Source organism: Lepidochelys olivacea (assembly GCF_965140295.1).
Source record: "Lepidochelys olivacea isolate rLepOli2 genome assembly, chromosome: 23".
NCBI lineage: Eukaryota > Metazoa > Chordata > Testudines > Cheloniidae > Lepidochelys > Lepidochelys olivacea.
The window spans coordinates 2,576,499-2,595,375 of record NC_140433.1 but is presented as its reverse complement, the minus strand read 5'-3'; the positions used below and the strand labels follow the sequence as shown (position 1 = coordinate 2,595,375).

Below are 18,877 nucleotides of genomic sequence, written 5' to 3'. Positions count from 1 at the left end.
TTCGGTCACTAACGCTGCCTCCTAACCTTTTCGAAGAGCTGCTAAATATTCTTATCCCTGTACGAGTGGTTAAAGTGAAGCACAGAGAGAGCAAAGACCTTGCACACCAGAGGGCACATAGAACCCAGGAGTCCTGCGGGGGGGCTGTGCTCACCATTAGACTGCACTCTCTCCCCACTCGAGAGGAACTCTGTGCTGGATGAGTGAGCTCTGTATAAACGGCTGCCACGCTCCATCGCTGCAGAGGTGACAACATCTCAGCAGCAGGGATGTAGCAGCTCCTTTGGAAAGTCCCCTCCAGGGACACCTTCAGAGATTTCTGCTCCCTTTGCCTGCTCTTCACATTTGGCTCCATTTGGCTCTCCAGATCTGGTTTTCTGTGGAAGGCAGCTCGGCCGTCAGTCGGCTTCACCCCTCCGAAGCCTGGGACACGTACCTCAGCCTACAGCTAATGAGAGAGTCAAAGGACTTTAGCTTGAATGAGTCATTTGTGAGCCTCTTCTTTAACAAGGAGGGACTGCAGCAGGTGAGCCCGGGCAGCAGAAGTCACAGGGTGGGCGGCGCAGGGGGTGGTTAATGGTCTGTAGACGTTTGAATCTAGCCCTGGTCTATAGTGCTGGGAAGCCGTTGACAGCTGCTGATTGGCCAGTGGATTAATGAGCCATCTCAGCCCAGTTTCCAGGGCCAAGCAGCCACAGAATTGGCCCCCTCATTAGCAGACACCCTAGAGATCAAGCTTCCTCCAGGTTACATCTGAAACACGGTGGTGAGTGTGGGGCACCTGCTCTGGGCATAGAGACAGGCCTTCCACTTTCAGGGCTTTACCCTGATCCCAACGTGGAGTAATTCCATTTACATGAATGGGGCTACTCCTGAGTTGCACCCGTGTAAATGAGATCAGAAGCAGGAGGCACCTGCAATGCTCACACAAGGGAGAGCTTCCAAGCCATCCCACCCTTAAGGGGCATGGCCACACAGGTTATGGCCGTGGCCGATCCAGAAGCCAAACGCCGTCCCATTTCCACATGGTTCTGAGCCCTGATTCCCACTTGGATCCAGGGGGCCTCATAACTGCACCTGCCCCATGTAGCCACAAAACCCTCCAGCACAGAACCACCAGACCCACTCTCCTTCCCACCTGCAGTTCAACCGTAAATTGTCAGGCTCAAGCTGACATGGTGCAGCTAGATCTGTTGGTATTTAACAAGGTACCACATGCTCCCCGGGCTGTGCTGAGCATCCTTTGCTCCCACTCTAGATGAAGAAAATGACCCCCAACCAGGTCTGACCTCTGGTCTGGTAACCTCAGGTCTGGTTACCAGCCAGGTAAAAATTCCAGGTGTCCTGGCTTGTTCCAATTAACAGGAGAAATTGACGCTAGTCGAGCTTTGTCTTTGCAGCAAGTTCGTTCATTTGCACGGAACGCACAAAGGTCTTGTTTCCTTGAACACCGTAGGAAGCAACCAGCAGGAGACCCAGGCTTCTTTCCAGCCTGCACCCAGTCCCCGCGCAGCTTTCTCTCAGGGCCCCCTTACCAGCTTGTTCCAGTCCGCCTGGCTTTCTCTCACTGCGTCAGCTCTTGTCCTGGGCCTCTCTCATGCACACACACAGCAAACCAGAGCTACCAAGCAAAGCCCTTACCCCTGCATTAGAAACGCCTCCTCCTTGGGCTACATCGGGGTCGGCAACCTTTCAGAAGCGGTGGGCCGAGTCTTCATTTATTCACTCTAATTTAAGGTTTCGTGTGTCAGTCATACATTTTAACGTTTTTAGGAGGTCTCTTTCTATAAGTCTATAATATATAACTAAACTATTGTTGTATGTAAAGTAAATAAAGTTTTTAAAATGTTTAAGAAGCTTCATTTAAAATTAAATTAAAATGCAGAGCCCCCCAGACTGGTGGCCAGGACCCAGACAGTGTGAGTGCCCTGGAAATCAGCTCGCTTGCTGCCTTTGGCAACATGCCATAGGTTGCCTACTCCTGAGCTACATGATTCAGTTTCTCTACAGCTTTTCCATGGGTGCTGCTGTTTATTTATTTATTTGTATTGCGTAGCCCCAAGGCTCCCAGTCACAGGCAAGGACCAGGACAAAAAGACAGAAAACAAGAGGCAACACATGGGTGTTAGTTTCAGCTGGCAATGGCTTCTTTCCTCTTCTCCTGAATAGCAGGGGTTGAACTCCACCTGTCCTCGGTGTTTTCTGCTCTTGCCTCTCCTTTCAGCTGGTTTACATAATGGATGGACAAGGGGAGGGAAAGCTGATCAAGAGGAACTTCCCTCTCCATTACATACTGTCGTACCAGCTCCTCATCGTCAATCAGTACCGTTCGGTGTATTTCCAGTGAGTAGTGGCAAAAGACGGGCTTTACAAAGGAGAGCACTCTCCTTACCCTGTTTTACAGAGGAGGGAACTGAGGCACAGAGCAGGGATGGGACTAGCCCGCGGTCACCGAGCAAAGCAGCGGCAGATCCGGGAATAGAAACCAAATCTGCCAAGCATAGGCGCCAACTCCGTGGGTGCTCCGGGGCTGGAACACTCATGGGGGAAAATGGTGTCTGCCGCGCACTGGCAGGCCCCGCCGATCAGTGCCTCCCTCTCTCTCCCCGCACCTACCATCTGCTGCCATCAGCTGTTGCGTGGCGTGCAGGAGGCTTGGGGAGGGTGGGGAAGGAGCGAGGGCGTGGTGCGCTGGGGGAAGGGGGCGGAACGGGACGGACGGGAAGAGGCAGGGCGGGACTGGAGCGGGAGCGGGAAGAGGGGGGTGGGGGCAGGGCCTTGGAGGAAGGGGTGCTGTGAGGGCAGGGTCTGGGGCAAAGCCAGGGGTCGAGCACCCTCCGGCACATGAGAAAGTTGGCACCTGTGCTCCCAAGTCCAGATCCAGTGCTCTACCTGCCAGGCAGCACTGTGTCCCTTGGATTGAGATCCTAGGGGCCTGATCCTGCCTTCTGCTCAGCACCTGGGAGTGGTCCCGAGGAGCTCAGAATGCTCAGATCTGGGCAGGATTGGGCCCTGAAGCTGTACACATCAGGCCAGATCATGGGTGCAGCGCCACCTCAAAATCTCCAAGTCAGCCTCAAGGCTTCTTCTGCGTTTAGCCTTGATCCTGCAACTCCCCTTAGCTATTAGCAGTCTAGGACGCATGACACACAGCTGAAAGATTCTGATTCCATCCAGCACACAGGCTGCACCCCACCGCCCAGTCCACTGCAACATGCCAGAGCACCGCCAACCTTGTGAAGAACCACTGCATTTTGGTGCCAACTTACACTCTGTTCCTGTCTCCCCGTTTCTCTCTCAGCAATGCTCAGTACATCAGGTTCATCCATCCCTGCTCCTTCTCGGTCATGCACCTCGTGGACCTCCCAGCCCCTCAGCGCTTCACCCGGACAGAGCACTATTGCTCCGAACCGCCGGATGTCATGGACAGCACAGGCTTCCACAACAACGTGTCTCTGGCTGTATACCAGGGACTGATCTTCCAGCTGCTCTGGCTGCATGCAGACTATAGCAGGGTGAGTTCTTGTCAGCCCTCAGCTGCGTTCCGGTGATGGGCTGGGAGGAAAGTTCCTTGTCTCGACAGCGCTAGGTAGGAAGGTTGGAAGTTCTGAGATTGGGGCAGAACTAGTGCTGTTTACCCCTTGAAGGAGGTTGTATAACTGCCTTGCTCAGGGATGTGGACTTTCCCGCAAGTAACAGGGACTATCCAAGAAAGATGCGGATAATCCACAACAGGGACACGTAATTTTCAGATGAGAAAATATTGCGTTTTCAGATGACGTGTAATTTAGTACGCCCTTGATTTTCTTTTAGCCTTATGCTGACCCGGTCCACGACCCAACTTGGCGCTGGTGGAAGAACAGAAAGAAATATGCAGTAAGAAAAGATTCTGAACTTTCCTTTTTGACAAAAAAAACCCAACAGATCAAATTAAGGGGCTTGGTTCCTCTTCTAAATTGTGTTGTATTCTTTTCTAAACAGATTTGTAAACTCTGATAGCCTGGATAGATTTTAGTTTGGGTACCTCCATCCCATCTTCATAAATTCCTCCCCAAAGGTGGGACAGAGAAGGTAGATTGGCCATGTTTCAAAAACAGTTGTAATGAATAAGAACTTTTCTTGCCTGTGGTAGTGAGCCCTGAAAGTCAGAAGGTGGCAGACTTGGGCCTGTAGTAGCCATGGGTTGGAATAAATCTGTAAGATTATAATCTTCCCTAGGGAATAAATCAGCATTATATATCTGGTGACAGGAAGGAATTTCCCATGCGGTCCCTGCCTCACGGCTCTGCTGCGGCCCTTGATCTCGGAGCTCCCTGTAGCTGCAGGGTTTGCAGTTGCACCGAGCCGGCTCTGGGTCTTGTTGGACCTGAGGAGCTCTGGAGGTGGGAGGAGGAGCCAGTAGCTTCAGCTGTGCGACTCGGGGCAAGCTGAAGGTTGGGCCCAGCAGAAAGGCTGCCAGGAAGCCCCTGCACACTGCTGAGCCTGTAGCAGGTTTCACTTGGAGGCCAGCAGGGCTAATGGGCAGGCCGTGGCTCAACAGTCTTTCCAGCCCCAACGTCCTGGAGCTGGGCTTGTCTGATGGCCAGTGGGCCAACTGACAGTCTGTTCCCTGGATAGACAGGGTGGGGAAGGAAGGGGGACCTGGGACCTCCCCCTCCACCAGATCTGGGCCCAGGGGAGGGAGGTGTGGAGTGTCTTGATCACTGGTATACCTGGCCAGCCTTCAGAAGAACGGCCATACTGGGTCAGACCAATGGTCCATCTAACCCAGTATCCTGTCTTCTGACAGTGGCCAGTGCCAGATGCTTCAAAGGGAATGAACAGAACAGGGCAATAATCGAATGATCCATCCCCTGTCATCCATCCCCAGCTTCTGGCAGCTGGAGGTTTAGGGACACCCAGAGCATGTGATTGCGTCCCTCACCATCTTGGCTAAGAACTGCTGCTTAGCCAGGCGGTCCCCAGCCTCTAGCAGTGCATGCCATTCTTCCTTCCTAAGTGCAGGACTCTGCACTTGTCCTTCTTGAACCTCATCAGATTTCTTTTGGCCCAATCCTCCAATTTGTCTAGGTCACTCTGAACCCTATCCCTACCCTCCAGCATATCTACCTCTCCCGCCAGCTTAGTGTCATCTGCGAACTTGCTGAGGGTGCAATCCATCCCATCATCCAGATAATTGACAAAGATGTTGAAAAAACCCGGCCGCAGGACCGACCCTTGGGGCACTCCACTTAATATCGGCTGCCAACTAGACATCGAGCTGTTGATCACTACCTGTTGAGCTTGTCAATCTAGCCAGCTTTCTATCCACCTTATAGTCCATTCATCCAGCCCATACTTCTTTAACTTGCTGGCAAGAATACTGTGGGAGACCGTATCAAAAGCTTTGCTAAAGTCAAGATATATCAAGTCCACCGCTTTCCCCATATCCCATGTCCCCCCCCATTCGGGACTCCGGGCTTCTGCTGTGGGGCAGGGCTCACCGGGGCTCGCAGCTTCTCTCTTTGTTCTGAACACATGCATTTCAGATACCAAGGGGCGTGATGGCACTTCCTCACCTTGTACCAGGGTAACACAATCATATGTCGTGTCCTTTTCCTTTGGGACATGCCATGGCTGGGTGTGTGCAAATAACTCCCTGCCTGTTACTATGGGAAGAGAGACACAAGGTGGGGGAAGTGATACTGTTTATTGGACGGACTCCTGTCGGTGAGAGAGACACACTTTTGAGCTCATCCAGAGTTCTTCTGCAGGGCTGGGAAACAGACTCTGCGTCACAGCTAAACACACAGCGGAATGGATTGTTTAGCACGGGGCTGGGCAAACTTTTTGGCCCGAGGGCCACATCGCGGTGCGAAACTGTATGGAGGGCTGGGTAGGGAAGGTTGTGCCCCCCCAACCAGCCTGGCCTCCGCCCCCTATTTGCCCCCTCCCATTTCCCACACACTGACTGTCCCACTCAGAACCCTCAACCCATCCAACCCCCCCTGCTCCTTGTCCCCTGATTGCCCCCTCCTGGGACCCCCCCACTGCGAACCGCCCCCCAGGATCCCACCCCCCCCGCTCCCTGTCCCCTGACTGCCCCCCAGGACCCCTACCCAACCCCGTCACTGCCCCATGCGCGCCGCTGCCCCCTTACCAAGCCGCTCAGAGCAGCAGGAGCTCGCAGCCCCACTGCCCACGTGGTGGCGTGGCTGCAGGGGAGGGGAAACAGTGGAGGAGGGGCCGGGGGCGAGCCTCCCAGGACAGGAGCTCAGGGGCTGGGCAGGACGGTCCCACAGGCTGTGTAGTTTGCCCACCTCTGGTTTAGCATAAGCAGTTAACACACATTTCAAGTAACCAACACCCATGTGTCCTGTTCCCAGCCGTTTTCCTATCTGCTTACACTGAAGCTTAATTCAGCTAACGCAAGGTGTTCCGGGAGCGTCCATGAACAGGATTATAGAAAGACATAGGCCAAATTAGGCCATGTCACTGCTCGAAATATACATATAATGTTATACTGATAGTGTGTGCTTAATGCATATTAATAGATTAGGCTTGGTAGAGTTTAAATCCGCCTCTCTTTTTTCAGGAGTATTTCTTTTACGTAGCAAGCAACGGCAACTCCTCCGGAGGTGTCTACGTCAACATGGAGAGCTACTTGAAGATCTACGACCTGCAGCCCAATAACGAGCTGCCCAGCAAGATTTACCTGGACAAAAATAACGTCTATTCTTTCTCGGTGTTCCTGAGCGTCAGGTTGACGAGAGAAAGCAGTAAGAGCAGGGGGTCTTGGGAAACGATGTGAAAATAACGGGATTTTAACGGCTAGATGAATTTGCAGGAGATCAGAGGAGCCGGCTTCTCCTGAGTTAGAGCAGGGGGACTGGCCATCAATAATAATAATAATAATAATAATACCTAGCGCTTTTCATCTGTACACCTCAAAGTGCTTCACAAAGGAGGGCGGTAACATTATCCCCATATTTCACATGGGGAAACCAAGGCACAGAGAGGGGAATGGACTCGTTCAACGTTACCTCATAGAGCCCAGGTCTCCTGAGTCTCAGTCCTGCCCTCTATCCACTAGGCAAAACTTTCTCCCTTAAGAGGGGTTTCTATCCCCAGCTCTGGGAGTGGAGTGGTGTCTAGTGGTTAGAGCAGGGGAGCTGGGAAACTGGTCTCCTGAGTTCTGTTCCCAGCTCTGGGAAAGCCATGGGGTCAGAACTCCTAGGTTCTAGTCTTAGCAGGGGAGTGGTGTCTAGTGATTAGAGCAGAAGGGACTGGGTAACAGGACTCCTGGGTTCTGTTCCCAACCCTGGGAGGGGAGTGGATCTAGTAGGTTAGAGCAGGGGGGACTGGAAGTCACAAGTCCCCTGTTTTATTCCCAACTGTAGGATGGAAGTGAGGTCTAGTGAAGAGAGCAGGATGTTGGGGCTGTTGCCTTTTCTCAGCCCACATGTCCGGTTTGGGCAGCAGCGTATTGACCTCTATAAGGAGATCTGCTTTGACCTGGAGAGATCCACCTTGAGCGGGAGAGGAGCATTAAATCTTTGGCCTGTTTGATCCTCGCCCTGTTGAGGCCAGTTAGTGCCAATCAAAGTGGTCATTGCTGTGATAGGGACAGTAAACCTCCAACTTAGGGTAGTGGATAGCTTGTGACAAGATTCTGTCACTACCCACCTGGGTGAGATTTGAACCTGTAACCTTCAAGCAAAAGGGTTCCTGTAGTAGGAAGCCACCCACTGCCCTTGCCTTTGAAGATTGCTGATGCGTATCTACCCAGAGGAGCTTCTCTTAACTGTGTCAGTGACTGCATTATAGGTCAAAGGACACTGTGCAAATGCAGCCGATTGCCAATGGATCTGTTTATGGCTAGCGTGATTCAAGGCTTTTCTCTCGTCCTGCAGGGCGGGAAATGCTGGAAGAGAACTCCCTTGATTTTGTGTGGCTCACCATTGTCTTAGCGCATCCGAAGTTTGTGGTTTCACACCTCCACCGGCACTATCTGATCGGCTGGGGCTCCATACTGTATACGGTGAGTACACGGGGCCGGCTACTTTAGAAGGATCCATAGTGCCAGGGTTCTGGTTTTGCAGCTGTTTCCATGCATTTCCCCACCAGCTGTCTTTCAATTTTGGGATGGATTCACCTACTCGGGTAGGTATCACTGGCAACGTTCAAGTGTATTGCAAGCAGCCCTTCAAACCACCTCCATCCTGACCTGTAGCAGATCCTACTGTGCCAGTCCTAGGCCTAGATTTTAAAGGCCAGAAAGTACCACTGTGATCATCTGGTCAGACCTCCGGTGTAACACAAGCCAGAGACACCTCCCGCCCCCAGTAATTAATGCAACAAGGCAAGGCCATAACTTCTGTTTGAGATATAGACAGGCATTTAAAAAGATATTCTTGATTTAAAAACATCAGTGATGGAGAATCCACCACATCCTGGGGAAGTTGTTCTAACAGTTGATTACCCTGTTGAAAATTCACATCTTATTTCTAGTCTGATTTTGGCAAACTTTAGTATCCATATGCTGGCCCTTGCTTGGGCATCTTCTGCTAGATTAAAGAGTCATCTGCCATCAGAAATTTCTTCCCCACATAAGGATTTATAGAGCGTGCAATCAAGCCCTGGGCTGCACACACACTTACTCTGGCTGCAAACTTTTCAGCAAAGTGGTTATTTGATGAAAAATGCCGTTTCCCTCCAAATCAAAACACTCATCAATTTCCACAACCTTTCATTTTGAGACACCCAAAATGAAGCATTTTAATAATATCTCAGCGTCCTGTTGTGACATTTTCAGAACCGAATATTTCCATAGTTTTGGGTTTTTGCGGCGTATCAAAATGGAATTCATTCTTTCGGTTTAAAAAACCCTCATTTAAATAAAAAGATTATAAAATGTCAGAATTGGAATGAACCGTTTTGATTTGATGGGAATGAAACATTAAGATCAAAATGAAATTTTGAATTTTTTTGGTTTCGTTCAGGAATGGCAAAAAGGTTGAAATTGTGGAGCTTCCTGTGCACTTGAAATTCCTGTTCCCATCCAGTTCTCATTGAGGCAAACAGTCCCCGAGCTCTTCCAGTGTCCTTCAGTCTTCACCTGAAGCCAGCCCTGCTCTTCCAGGCCTAGGCACCCCCCTTGCACATTAGCCCTGGGTCAGCCCACGGCAGAGGAATGCCGAAATGCTTCCACTGGGCCCCATCCTCAGGGCTGCTTTGTCTCCTATGGAGCAGGGGTAGTCACAGCACAGTGCGCTCCAGCCACAGCCCTGATCCACCCCCCGTGAGCCCGGGGGGGCAGGGAATAGCCACAGCACAGTGTGCTCTGACCACATTCCAATCTGCCCCCTATTGGCCTTGGGGAACAGGAGTTGCCACTCCTGAGAAACAAAAAACCAGGACATCCAAACCCTTTCAGCTGGGACAGCTACCTCAAAAAAAGGGCCAATCCTGGGAGAACCCAGACAGGTGCCAACTGTACCCTCCATCCATGCCTCCGATCTGTTCCCTACACTGGGGGCTGGGAGCAGGGAGTGTGCAGACCCCAAACATCAGCTCTGTGCCGGCCAGTAAAGGTGCCCTGCATGGGGGGTGATTCTCAGATTGTTCCTGCTCACTTGAAGGCCCCTTTATGCTTCAAGAGAAGCAAGGCCCCAAATGTTGATAAACCCACGACCTTTATTCAGGAGTCTAATCTGTCTCCCAGTGCCCAAAGAGAGTTGGATCAGGCCCTTTCTTCATCAGTTACAGAGCCTGACCAGCACCCTACAAATTCTCCCCGTCAGGTGACCATCAGTGACACCGGACTGTATGCGAAACAAGAGCTGAGTGGGACAAACCTTCTGAGGAGTTCAATGGCTTTAAAGGTAGGCTAAAAGGCTGGCCTGTCGCCCAGCAAGGTAATCGGGAGCAAGGACAGAGCCACCATGTTATTAGCTCCTCAGCACAACTAGTTTCATTAGGCATGTCCCTGGGTGGTAACGGATGCCGTGCTGGGAAAATCTGCCAAAGGGGTTAACAAGGCATCTAGGAGAGTTTTTTCTTGTTGTGCGGGAGTGGGGGGCTGGGAGAGACACATCAGATCACAGGCCAGACAGCAGTGGATCACTGCAGATGGGATTATTTCCGAGCTGGATTGATGTTCTCAAAACTGTTTCGGTTAGGGGGTATGCAATGGAGCTGCATCGATTTACACCAGCTGGGGGCCTGGCCCAGTAGCTCCAGATAAAGACAGTGCTGTATGTTAGTGCAAGATACATCGGGCCAGATGCTGTATATCGGCCGCTGAGAGCCCCCCAGAAGGGGAGTTCTCAGCTGTCAGGCCTGAGAGCGAGAGCTGTGGGCACCAGAGGGCAGCCAGCGTAATCTAGAGCTGCCTCAGAGCGCCAGCTGGTGGTAGAATTGGGGAGAGCAGAAGGACAGAGGAGAGGACTTCCCTGCCTGTTCCTCACACCCTGCTCTGCATGCCGCATGGCCCAGCCCAAGGATCTGGCCCTCTGATTCAAAGCAAACATGCTGACAACTCCCTGTGCCTGGAAAGAGAAGCTTCTGACAAATCTATAAGAGGAGGCCATTCAAAGTCCCTCCCTAACTAGCTTGTTAAATTAGGCCGAGTGACAGAGATTGCCTCACCACCTCATCTGGAGATCAGATAGAACCCAGGTCTCACACTGAGACAAGTTCCTCCCTGAGGGTTCTAGTTTGATCCAGCATCGGAGGAAGTCCACAAGATAGCCTCACACCAGCCTCACACATGCAACACATTGTCAACCTGTGGAACTCCTTGCCAGAGGGTGTTGTGAAGGCCAGTACTATAACGGGGTTCAAAAGGGAGCTAGATAGATTCATGGAATATAGGTCCATCAATGGCTATTAGCCTGGATTGGCAGGAATAGTGTCCCTAGCCTCTGCTTGCCAGAAGCTGGGATTGGGTGACAGGGCATGGGTCACTTGATGATAACCTATATGTTCATTTCCTCTGGGGCACCTGCCATTGGCCACTGTCAGAGGACAGGATACTGGGCTTGATGGACCTTTGGTCTGACCCAGTATGGCCATTCTTATGATACAGACAATGGGATTCAAGGGGAAACAGAGAGACAGCCCTGGTATAGGAGCAATTCACCCTTAGATCATCTGTGTGAGATCCGGCTATATAACATAGGTTTACACTGGCTCGCTGGCTCTCCACACGAAGGGGTCTGATTGATCTGCCACCAGATTGAGCCGGATGTCACTGGAATTGCTCCGGATTTACGCTGCCCTCAGAACCCCCACTGCCACAGGGCTTCGTTAATGCTCTCCCAGTGCTGTTGATCCAGAGTAAATCCACTGACTTCCATGGATGATACTGGTGTAAGTGACATAAGAACCTAGCCCTCGATACTTAGACATGGAGACATGACATTGGTGCCCCTTCTGCCCTGAGCCGTTAGCCAAAATCTGGGGGCTTGTGGCTTGTTTCCAGCAGAAGGAGAAATTGACGATGGTGCAATCCTGTTCATTTACAAACTTCTCCCAAGGTTCCGGAGTTCCTGGTGCCAGCCCAGTGCTCTTTCCACTAGGCCATGCTGCCTTCTAGGATCCAGCTAGGCCTACATCATGGCTTCACAGGCTCTGTGCTGTGCCCCAGCTTTTAAACAGTCCCTTAGAGGACTCCCATCAGTGGGCCAGACACCCAAAGGTTCCCATTCTGCCTTCAGCGTAGGCCACACAGCGTCTGGGTTCCTGCCTCACCCCGGGAGGTCTGCCGGCAAGTCCAACTGAGAGACTCCTGGTCAGAGACTCGTGTGCTCTGCAGGGACCTGTGCACCTCAGCAGGTGCTCACAGTGATGCCAGGCGGCCCGTTCCAAGCAGAGCCGGGTTCATTAGCCACCTGGAACCCAGCACCGTTAAGTCCTTAGGTTCCAGAGAAGCAAAGTTTCAGATGCACCACTACAGGCTGGGGGCCAGCTGGCTAAGCAGCAGTTCTGCAGCAAAGGACCTGGGGATTACAGTGGATGAGAAGCTGGATATGAGTCAGAAGTGTGCCCTTATAGCCAAGAAGGCTAATGGCATAGTGGGCTGCATTAGTAGGAGCATTGCCAGCAGATCGAGGGAAGTGATTATTCCCCTCTGTTCGGCACTGGTGAGGCCACACCTGGAGTATTGCGTCCAGTTTTGGGCTTCCCACTACAGAAAGGATGTGGACAAATTGGAGAGAGTCCAGCGGAGGGCAAGGAAAATGGTTAGGGGGCTGGGGCACATGACTTATGCGGAGAGGCTGAGGGAACTGGGGTTATTTAGTCTGCAGAAGAGAAGAGTGAGGGGGGATTTGATAGCAGCCTTCAACTACCTGAAGGGGGGTTCCAAAGAGGATGGAGCTTGGCTGTTCTCAGTGGTAGCAGACGACAGAACAAGGAGCAATGGTCTCAAGTTGCAGTGAGGGAGGTCTGGGTTGGATATTAGGAAACACTGTTTCACTAGGAGGGTGGTGAAGCACTGGAATGGGTTACTTAGGGAGGTAGTGGAATCTCCTTCCTTAGAGGTTTTTATAGATGACACATTGTGCAGGATATTTCAGTAGTGCCATCATTCAATATCGGTAGCAATCATCGCCTCCTGAGAGCCAGACCCACGTTCACTGCGAAGGTGGAGAAAAACGCGCTATGTATGGCAAACAGAAGGCACCAACCGGTAGCTTTTGACGAGGCAATCCTGAAGAAAAACATTTCTAGGAGCCTTCTGGACAACTGCGACGACGATTATGAGAACTTCAGTAAGAGACTGAAACAGTGTGTGAAATCAGCTGAGCGTGAAAGACCAAGAAGAGCTAGCGGAAGAATCTCGGAGAATACAAAGACTTGATTGGGAAGAGGAGGAAAATGAAAAGATATGGTAGCGACAGGCTTGAGTACTCCCTTCTCTGCAAGCTCATACGAATGAGGTTGAAGGAAGACTTCAAGAAATTTCGAACCAAAAAGCTCCTAAAGGCTGCTGAAGATCGTAAGAGTCTCAAAAAATGCAAACGGGAACTAGCATTGTACAGGTCATCATTATCGGCTTTGAAGAACAGGGACAGAGAATCAGTAACTGATCGAACAGAGATGGAGGCAATCTGCAGGGATTTCTATACCGAGCTGTTTGCATCCCGTATAGATGTTCCAATGCCATCACTTCAACAAACCGATGAACACATACTCCCGGTTCTCATCAGCGAAGTCTGTCACGCAGTCCACCAAATGAAAGAGGGGAAGGCTCCAGGCAAGGGCAGTCTGACTACAGAAATGCTTAAGGCGGGAGGTCAGGAACTTCGGAAAACTCTCGCCCAAAGGTTCAACCACTACCTGGAAATCCAGAAGATACCATTCAGTTGGAAAGAGTCCAATACCATCTTGCTGCATAAGAAAGGCGATCGAGAAAATCTAAAGAACTATCGCCCAATCTGCCTGCTTTTGCTTATCTATAAGTTGTTTACTAAAATAGTAACAAATCGACTGTCGCAAAACCTGGATAAACAGCAACCTAGAGAGTAGGCCGGCTTTCGAAGGAATTACAGCACGATAGACCACATTTTCACTCTAACCCAACTACTAGAGCATTCAAGGGAATACAAGTTCCCTTTGTGCATTGCCTTCGTGGACTATGAGAAGGTGTTCGACAGCGTAAAGACTAACGCCATCCTTGAAGCTCTTTCAGAACAGGGCATCAGTGCAAAATATATCACATTAATAAAGGAAGTGAACTCTGGCTGCAGCATGGACATATCGCTGTTCGATACTCCCCTCCGAATCCCCATCGAGAAAGGTGTGAAATAAGGAGATACAGTTTCACCAAAATTATTCACAGCCTGTCTTGAATTGGTTTTTCGACGAGCAGACTTGAAAGGCGGGATTAATATCAATGGCGAGCGGCTAAACCATCTTAGGTTCACAGATGATATAGTGCTGATAGCCGAAAATACAGCCCAGCTTGAGAGAATGCTTAAAGAACTGAACACGAAAAGTACTCAAGTCGGATTAAAAATGAACCGGTCGAAAGCGAAATACATGAGATCAGATGATCTGCCAAGAACCCAAATCACTCTTGGAGGAGAGCGGATCCAAGAGGTTGATAAATATGTTTATTTGGGCCAAGAAGTCAACATGCGCCACGATCAGAAAGGCAAACTGTCGTGCAGAAAAAAAGCTGGATGATGCACATTTAGTGACATCAAGGACATCCTCCAAGGAAAGATCAGTAAAACAACTCATGTGAATCTTTTTAACTTGACCGTGCTTCCAGCAATGTTATATGGCAGCGAAACATGGTCGCTGACAAAGATTGAAGAACATCAACTGTCTGTCACACAGAAGGCAATGGAACGAACATTTTTGGGCATTTCGCCCCGTGATCACATCCCCAACGAAATAGTTAGGCAGCAGTCTGGAGCGTGAGATGTTGTTGTTGAAAGCAGGCTCAGCAAAATGCAGTGGGTGGGACATGTGGCCTGATTCAGGAACAACAGATGGACCACAGCTATAGCCAAGTGGTATCCGCGAGAACAGAAACAGCCCCGCAGTCGGCCTGCAAAGAGGTGGGATGATTTCCTAACAAGGAGATATGGACAAGCGTGGCGAAGGATGGCAAGGGTGAGAGAAGATTGGAAGACGTGTTGTGATTGGCTCAGTCTCAACTGATGAAGGACCGACAGTCTACGTAGTCGCAGAATTTTTTATGGCCTGGCTTGACAAAGCCCTGGCTGGGATGATTTAGCTGGTGTTGGTCCTGCTTTGAGCAGGAGGGACTAGATACCTCCTGAGGTCTCTTCCAACCCTAATCTTCTATGATTCCATATAGTCCATTCCGGCCAAGCCACAACTCACCATCCTCTCAGTCTGTTCCTTTGTCTGTCAGTCCCTGGGGGAGCCCCTCACCCGCCTCTCTTATTCCAGCCTCCTGTCCTCCCCTGGGCCACTGTCCTCCTCCAGATCCCTGCTGAATTCACATGTTCGACCTGCCTGATGTCCTGGTTGCTAGGTATTCAGTCACTGGGGTTCTTCTCTATTGATCTGGTGGTGTTCAGCCAGTCCTTTAACGACCCCCTGGTCCCACCCCAGACAGTCATGTGTCACAAACATCTCCGTGTCTCCAGCTCTGATCTAACAGCCGCTTTGGAACCCCTTTACACCCACTGGGAAGCAATACCTAGTCAGGTCAGTCCTTGCCAGGCACATCGGTCATAACACTGTTACAGAAGGGTCCTGCTTCATGACATCCTGTCTCTGGCAGCGGCCAGCAGCAGAGGAAGGTGTAAGAAGCCAGCAGTAGCAGGCACAGGATAATCTGTCCCCCGCATTAGGTCTCATGCTGACCCCTTGTTGCTGGCGATAGGATTAAAAATTTTAATAGCCCTTCTTTCTGATCTCTGTTAGCATTAGCGATGATAGCTCTGAGTGACCTTGTTATGCATATGAACGGCCAGTCTGGCTTAGTTCTTCTCCTCAGTGACATCCTGGGGCAAGGAGATGTGTCATGTTACCTAGACTTTCCTCCGGAGTCTCAAGCATTATTGGACATTGCTGGGAGTGGGCTGGCTCTGTGGTCTGATCTGCCAGGGCAGCAACTGGGATATCAGGCGAGATGGGCTGGTGATGTGATCAAACACAGCAGGAGGCAGGATCCCAGACTCCATGGGCCAATAAGCTGATCCTGTGGTACAAGGGGGCGGGATACAGGACCGGATGGCCCAGTGAGCCTTGACGATGGACTTTTCATTTGTTTGGTCCTAACAGAAATTCATTTTTGATTTAAACATTCCAGGTTATGAATGCAGCAACAAACTGTTACCAGTACACAGTGTCCGGCCCAAAACTCCAGGTAACTACTGGGTCTGAACCCGTGGGGAAAGGCAAATTAATGAGACTATATTAACATTTTGTTTGCAATAATGGAGCAATAATATCATCTAATCTATCTATTCTATCCCCACACACCCTGTATCATCTATCTATCTGTCTATCTCTCACCAGACATTCTGTAAAGGAGCAGACTCACCCCTACGGCACCTCCTGCTGCTCATTGGGAATTAACTCTTTTCCAGCATGGAGTGCCCTCTGCAGGCCGGTGATCCGCCACAGCTCCAGCCCCCATGTTCCTCACAGACCCCAGTGCCCCTTTCTCTGGGGTTGTGCCCCCTGGCAGTACCCCCACACTCTGTCTCTGGGTTTCCCCTTCCTGGGGAACCCCCAACCCCACCTTGCCTCAGTCTGGGCTACTGCCAGTCATCACCAACCCCCGCTCCCTGGGACAGTCTGCGGTGTAAAGGCCACTCATCATGGGCAAGGGGGTTCGGACCTGCTGCCTTCCTCTGCCTCCCAGTACCTCTATGAGCCTTGGAACAGGGCCTACAACCTGGGGAGTTGGCAGCGTGGAGCACCCCCACACAGCATGCTCCTTCCCCAGCATGGTACCACCCTCAGTACCCTGTCAGGCAGGTAGGCCCTGCTCTCTCCCAGCCTGGAGAGAGACTCCTTGGGCCCCTGGCTCCCAGCCTTTTGATACAGGCCAGTTGGGGCCTGATTGGGGCGTGGCCCAGCTGCGGCTGCTTCCCCAGTCAGCCAGCCACAGCCCTCTCCAGGGCTGCTTTTAACCCCTTCTATTTTAGGAGCAGGGTAGCCACCCCACTACACATCCCTTCTATCTTATCTATCTATCTATCTATCTAACCCAGGGGTCGGCAACCTTTCAGAAGCGGTGTGCTGAGTCTTCATTTATTCCCTTTCATTTAAGGTTTTGCGTGCCAGTCATACATTTGAATGTTTTTAGAAGGTCTTGCTCTATAAATTTGTATATTATATAACTAAATTACTGTTGTATGTAAAGTAGACAAGGTCTTCAAAATGTTTAAGAAGCTTCATTTAAAATTAAATTAAAATTCTGATCTTAAGCCACCGGCCCGCTCAGCCTGCTGCCGGCCTGGGGTTCTGTTCACCTAGGCCGGCAGCAGGCTGAGCGGGGCCTGTGGCCGGGACCCCAGCTGGCAAGGGGCCGGCAGTCAGAACCCCAGACTGGCAGCAGGCTAAGTGGGATCCGCGGCCGGGACCCCAGACTGGCAGTGGGCTGAGCAGCTCAGCCCACTGCCACTCAGCCCGCTGCCAGTCTGGGGTTCTGTTCACCTAGGCCGGCAGCAGGCTGAGCGGGGCCTGTGGCCGGGACCCCAGCTGGCAAGGGGCCGGCAGTCAGAACCCCAGACTGGCAGCAGGCTAAGTGGGATCCGCGGCCGGGACCCCAGACTGGCAGTGGGCTGAGCAGCTCAGCCCACTGCCACTCAGCCCGCTGCCGGCCTGGGGTTCCATCCGCCAGCTCCTGCCAGCCAGGCTCCAGGCTGCCGGCCCCGCTCAGCCTGCTGCCGGTCTGGGATCCCGGCCCTGCCCACATAGAGTGGGTACCTACCTTCTCCCTGGTCCTAGCCCATTCTCTTCCTCTCTCTCTGCACTGAGCACAGGGCTGGGGGCGAAGGAGCAGGCTGGGGGATGGGGTGTAGGGTCTGGCCAGGAGCTAGAATGAGGGAGAGGGCTCAGGGTTGGGGCAGGAGGTTTGGGTGTGGAGTGCTTACCTGGGCAGCTCCCATTTGGTGTGAGGGGTGCATGAGCTCCTATTTGGTGTTCAGGATGGGGTTGGGAATGTGGGGGGTGCAGGAGTCAGGGCAGAGGGCTGGGGGCATGTGAGGGGGGTGCAAGAGTCAGGGCATGGGATGGGGGGCTGGGTATGTGTGGGGGTGCAGGGGTCAGGGCAGAGGGCTGGGTATGTGTGGGGGGTGCAGAAGTCAGGGCAGGGGGTGTGGGGGGCTGGGTATGTGGGGGAGTGCTGGAGTCAGGGCAGGGGTCGTGGGGGGCTGGGTATGTGGGGGGGTGCTGGAGTCAGGGCTGGGGTCATGGGGGGTACAGGGGTCAGGGCAGAGGGCTGAGGTGTGTGGGGGTGCAGGGCAGGAGGCTGGGGTGTGTGTGGGGGGGGTGTAGGAGTCAGGGCAGAGGGCTGGGTGTGAGGGCTAGGGTCCTGGCGGTGCTCCCAGCCCCCTGCCTAGAGTGGCTTATGGCAGGGGGCTGGAGGGGATATGCCCTGATTCCAACCCCCTTCCCCAAGACCCCATCCCCACCTCGTCTCTGCCTCCTCCCTGTAGCAGCGAGTGAGCTCTGGCTCCGCTTCTCCCCCTCCCTTGCAAGGGCCACCAGCTAATCTGCAGCAGGGAGGGAGAGGAGGAGGGGCAGGACCCCAGCACACTGGGGGAAGAGGCGGGGGAGGGGGAACTTGCCTGTCCTGCAGCAGCAGCCGGCAGGACCAAGCTTCTTCACCCTGCCCCCGGGCTTAAGGGGGTGGGTGGTTGGGAGGGCGTGGAAAAGAGTGGGCCGGGGTGGGTAGGATTTGTAATGGCATGCTGCTGTCTGCCAGGGTCGCGCCCCGGCCCTGCTCAGCCCACTGCCGGCCTGGGTTCGACAGCGGGCTGAGCAGGGCTGGCGGTTGGGACCCGGCAGGCAGCAGTGTGCCATTAAAAATCATCTCATGTGTCGTCTTTGGCACGCGTGCCATAGGTTGCCAACCCCTGATCTAATCTATCTGTCTAACCCCATACACCTGCTCTATCTAATCCATCTATCGATCTGTCTATCCTCATACATCCCATCTGTCTGTCTAATCTGTCTGTCTACCAATCTGTCTATCCTCATACATCCCATCTGTCTATCTAATCTATCTATTTATCTAATCTGCCCCAGAATTTAGTTAACACAGAGTTAGGGTTGCCCAGTGCTGTCTCACGCTCTTCCCAAATGTGGAGTGGCTAAATTTTTGCCTCTGGAAAGCAGGATACAAAAAGTGACGATTCATGCCCCTCAGGGCCCCCTTAACTCTGCCCCATTGGAG

At 52.2% G+C, this 18,877-nt stretch overlaps 1 protein-coding gene across 1 annotated transcript in view; it reads left to right on the top strand.

Annotated features, from left to right (window-relative positions):
* Nucleotides 1-18,877, top strand: part of CATSPERG (cation channel sperm associated auxiliary subunit gamma) — a 44,299-nt gene that overhangs the window by 19,305 nt on the left and 6,117 nt on the right. The window contains exons 15-22 of the mRNA XM_084612092.1: nucleotides 368-526; nucleotides 2,225-2,343; nucleotides 3,302-3,515; nucleotides 3,814-3,876; nucleotides 6,575-6,758; nucleotides 7,893-8,020; nucleotides 9,783-9,863; nucleotides 15,779-15,835. Of these exons, the coding sequence (XP_084468218.1) occupies nucleotides 368-526; nucleotides 2,225-2,343; nucleotides 3,302-3,515; nucleotides 3,814-3,876; nucleotides 6,575-6,758; nucleotides 7,893-8,020; nucleotides 9,783-9,863; nucleotides 15,779-15,835 (1,005 nt within the window). The remainder of the gene's footprint in view (nucleotides 1-367; nucleotides 527-2,224; nucleotides 2,344-3,301; nucleotides 3,516-3,813; nucleotides 3,877-6,574; nucleotides 6,759-7,892; nucleotides 8,021-9,782; nucleotides 9,864-15,778; nucleotides 15,836-18,877) is intronic.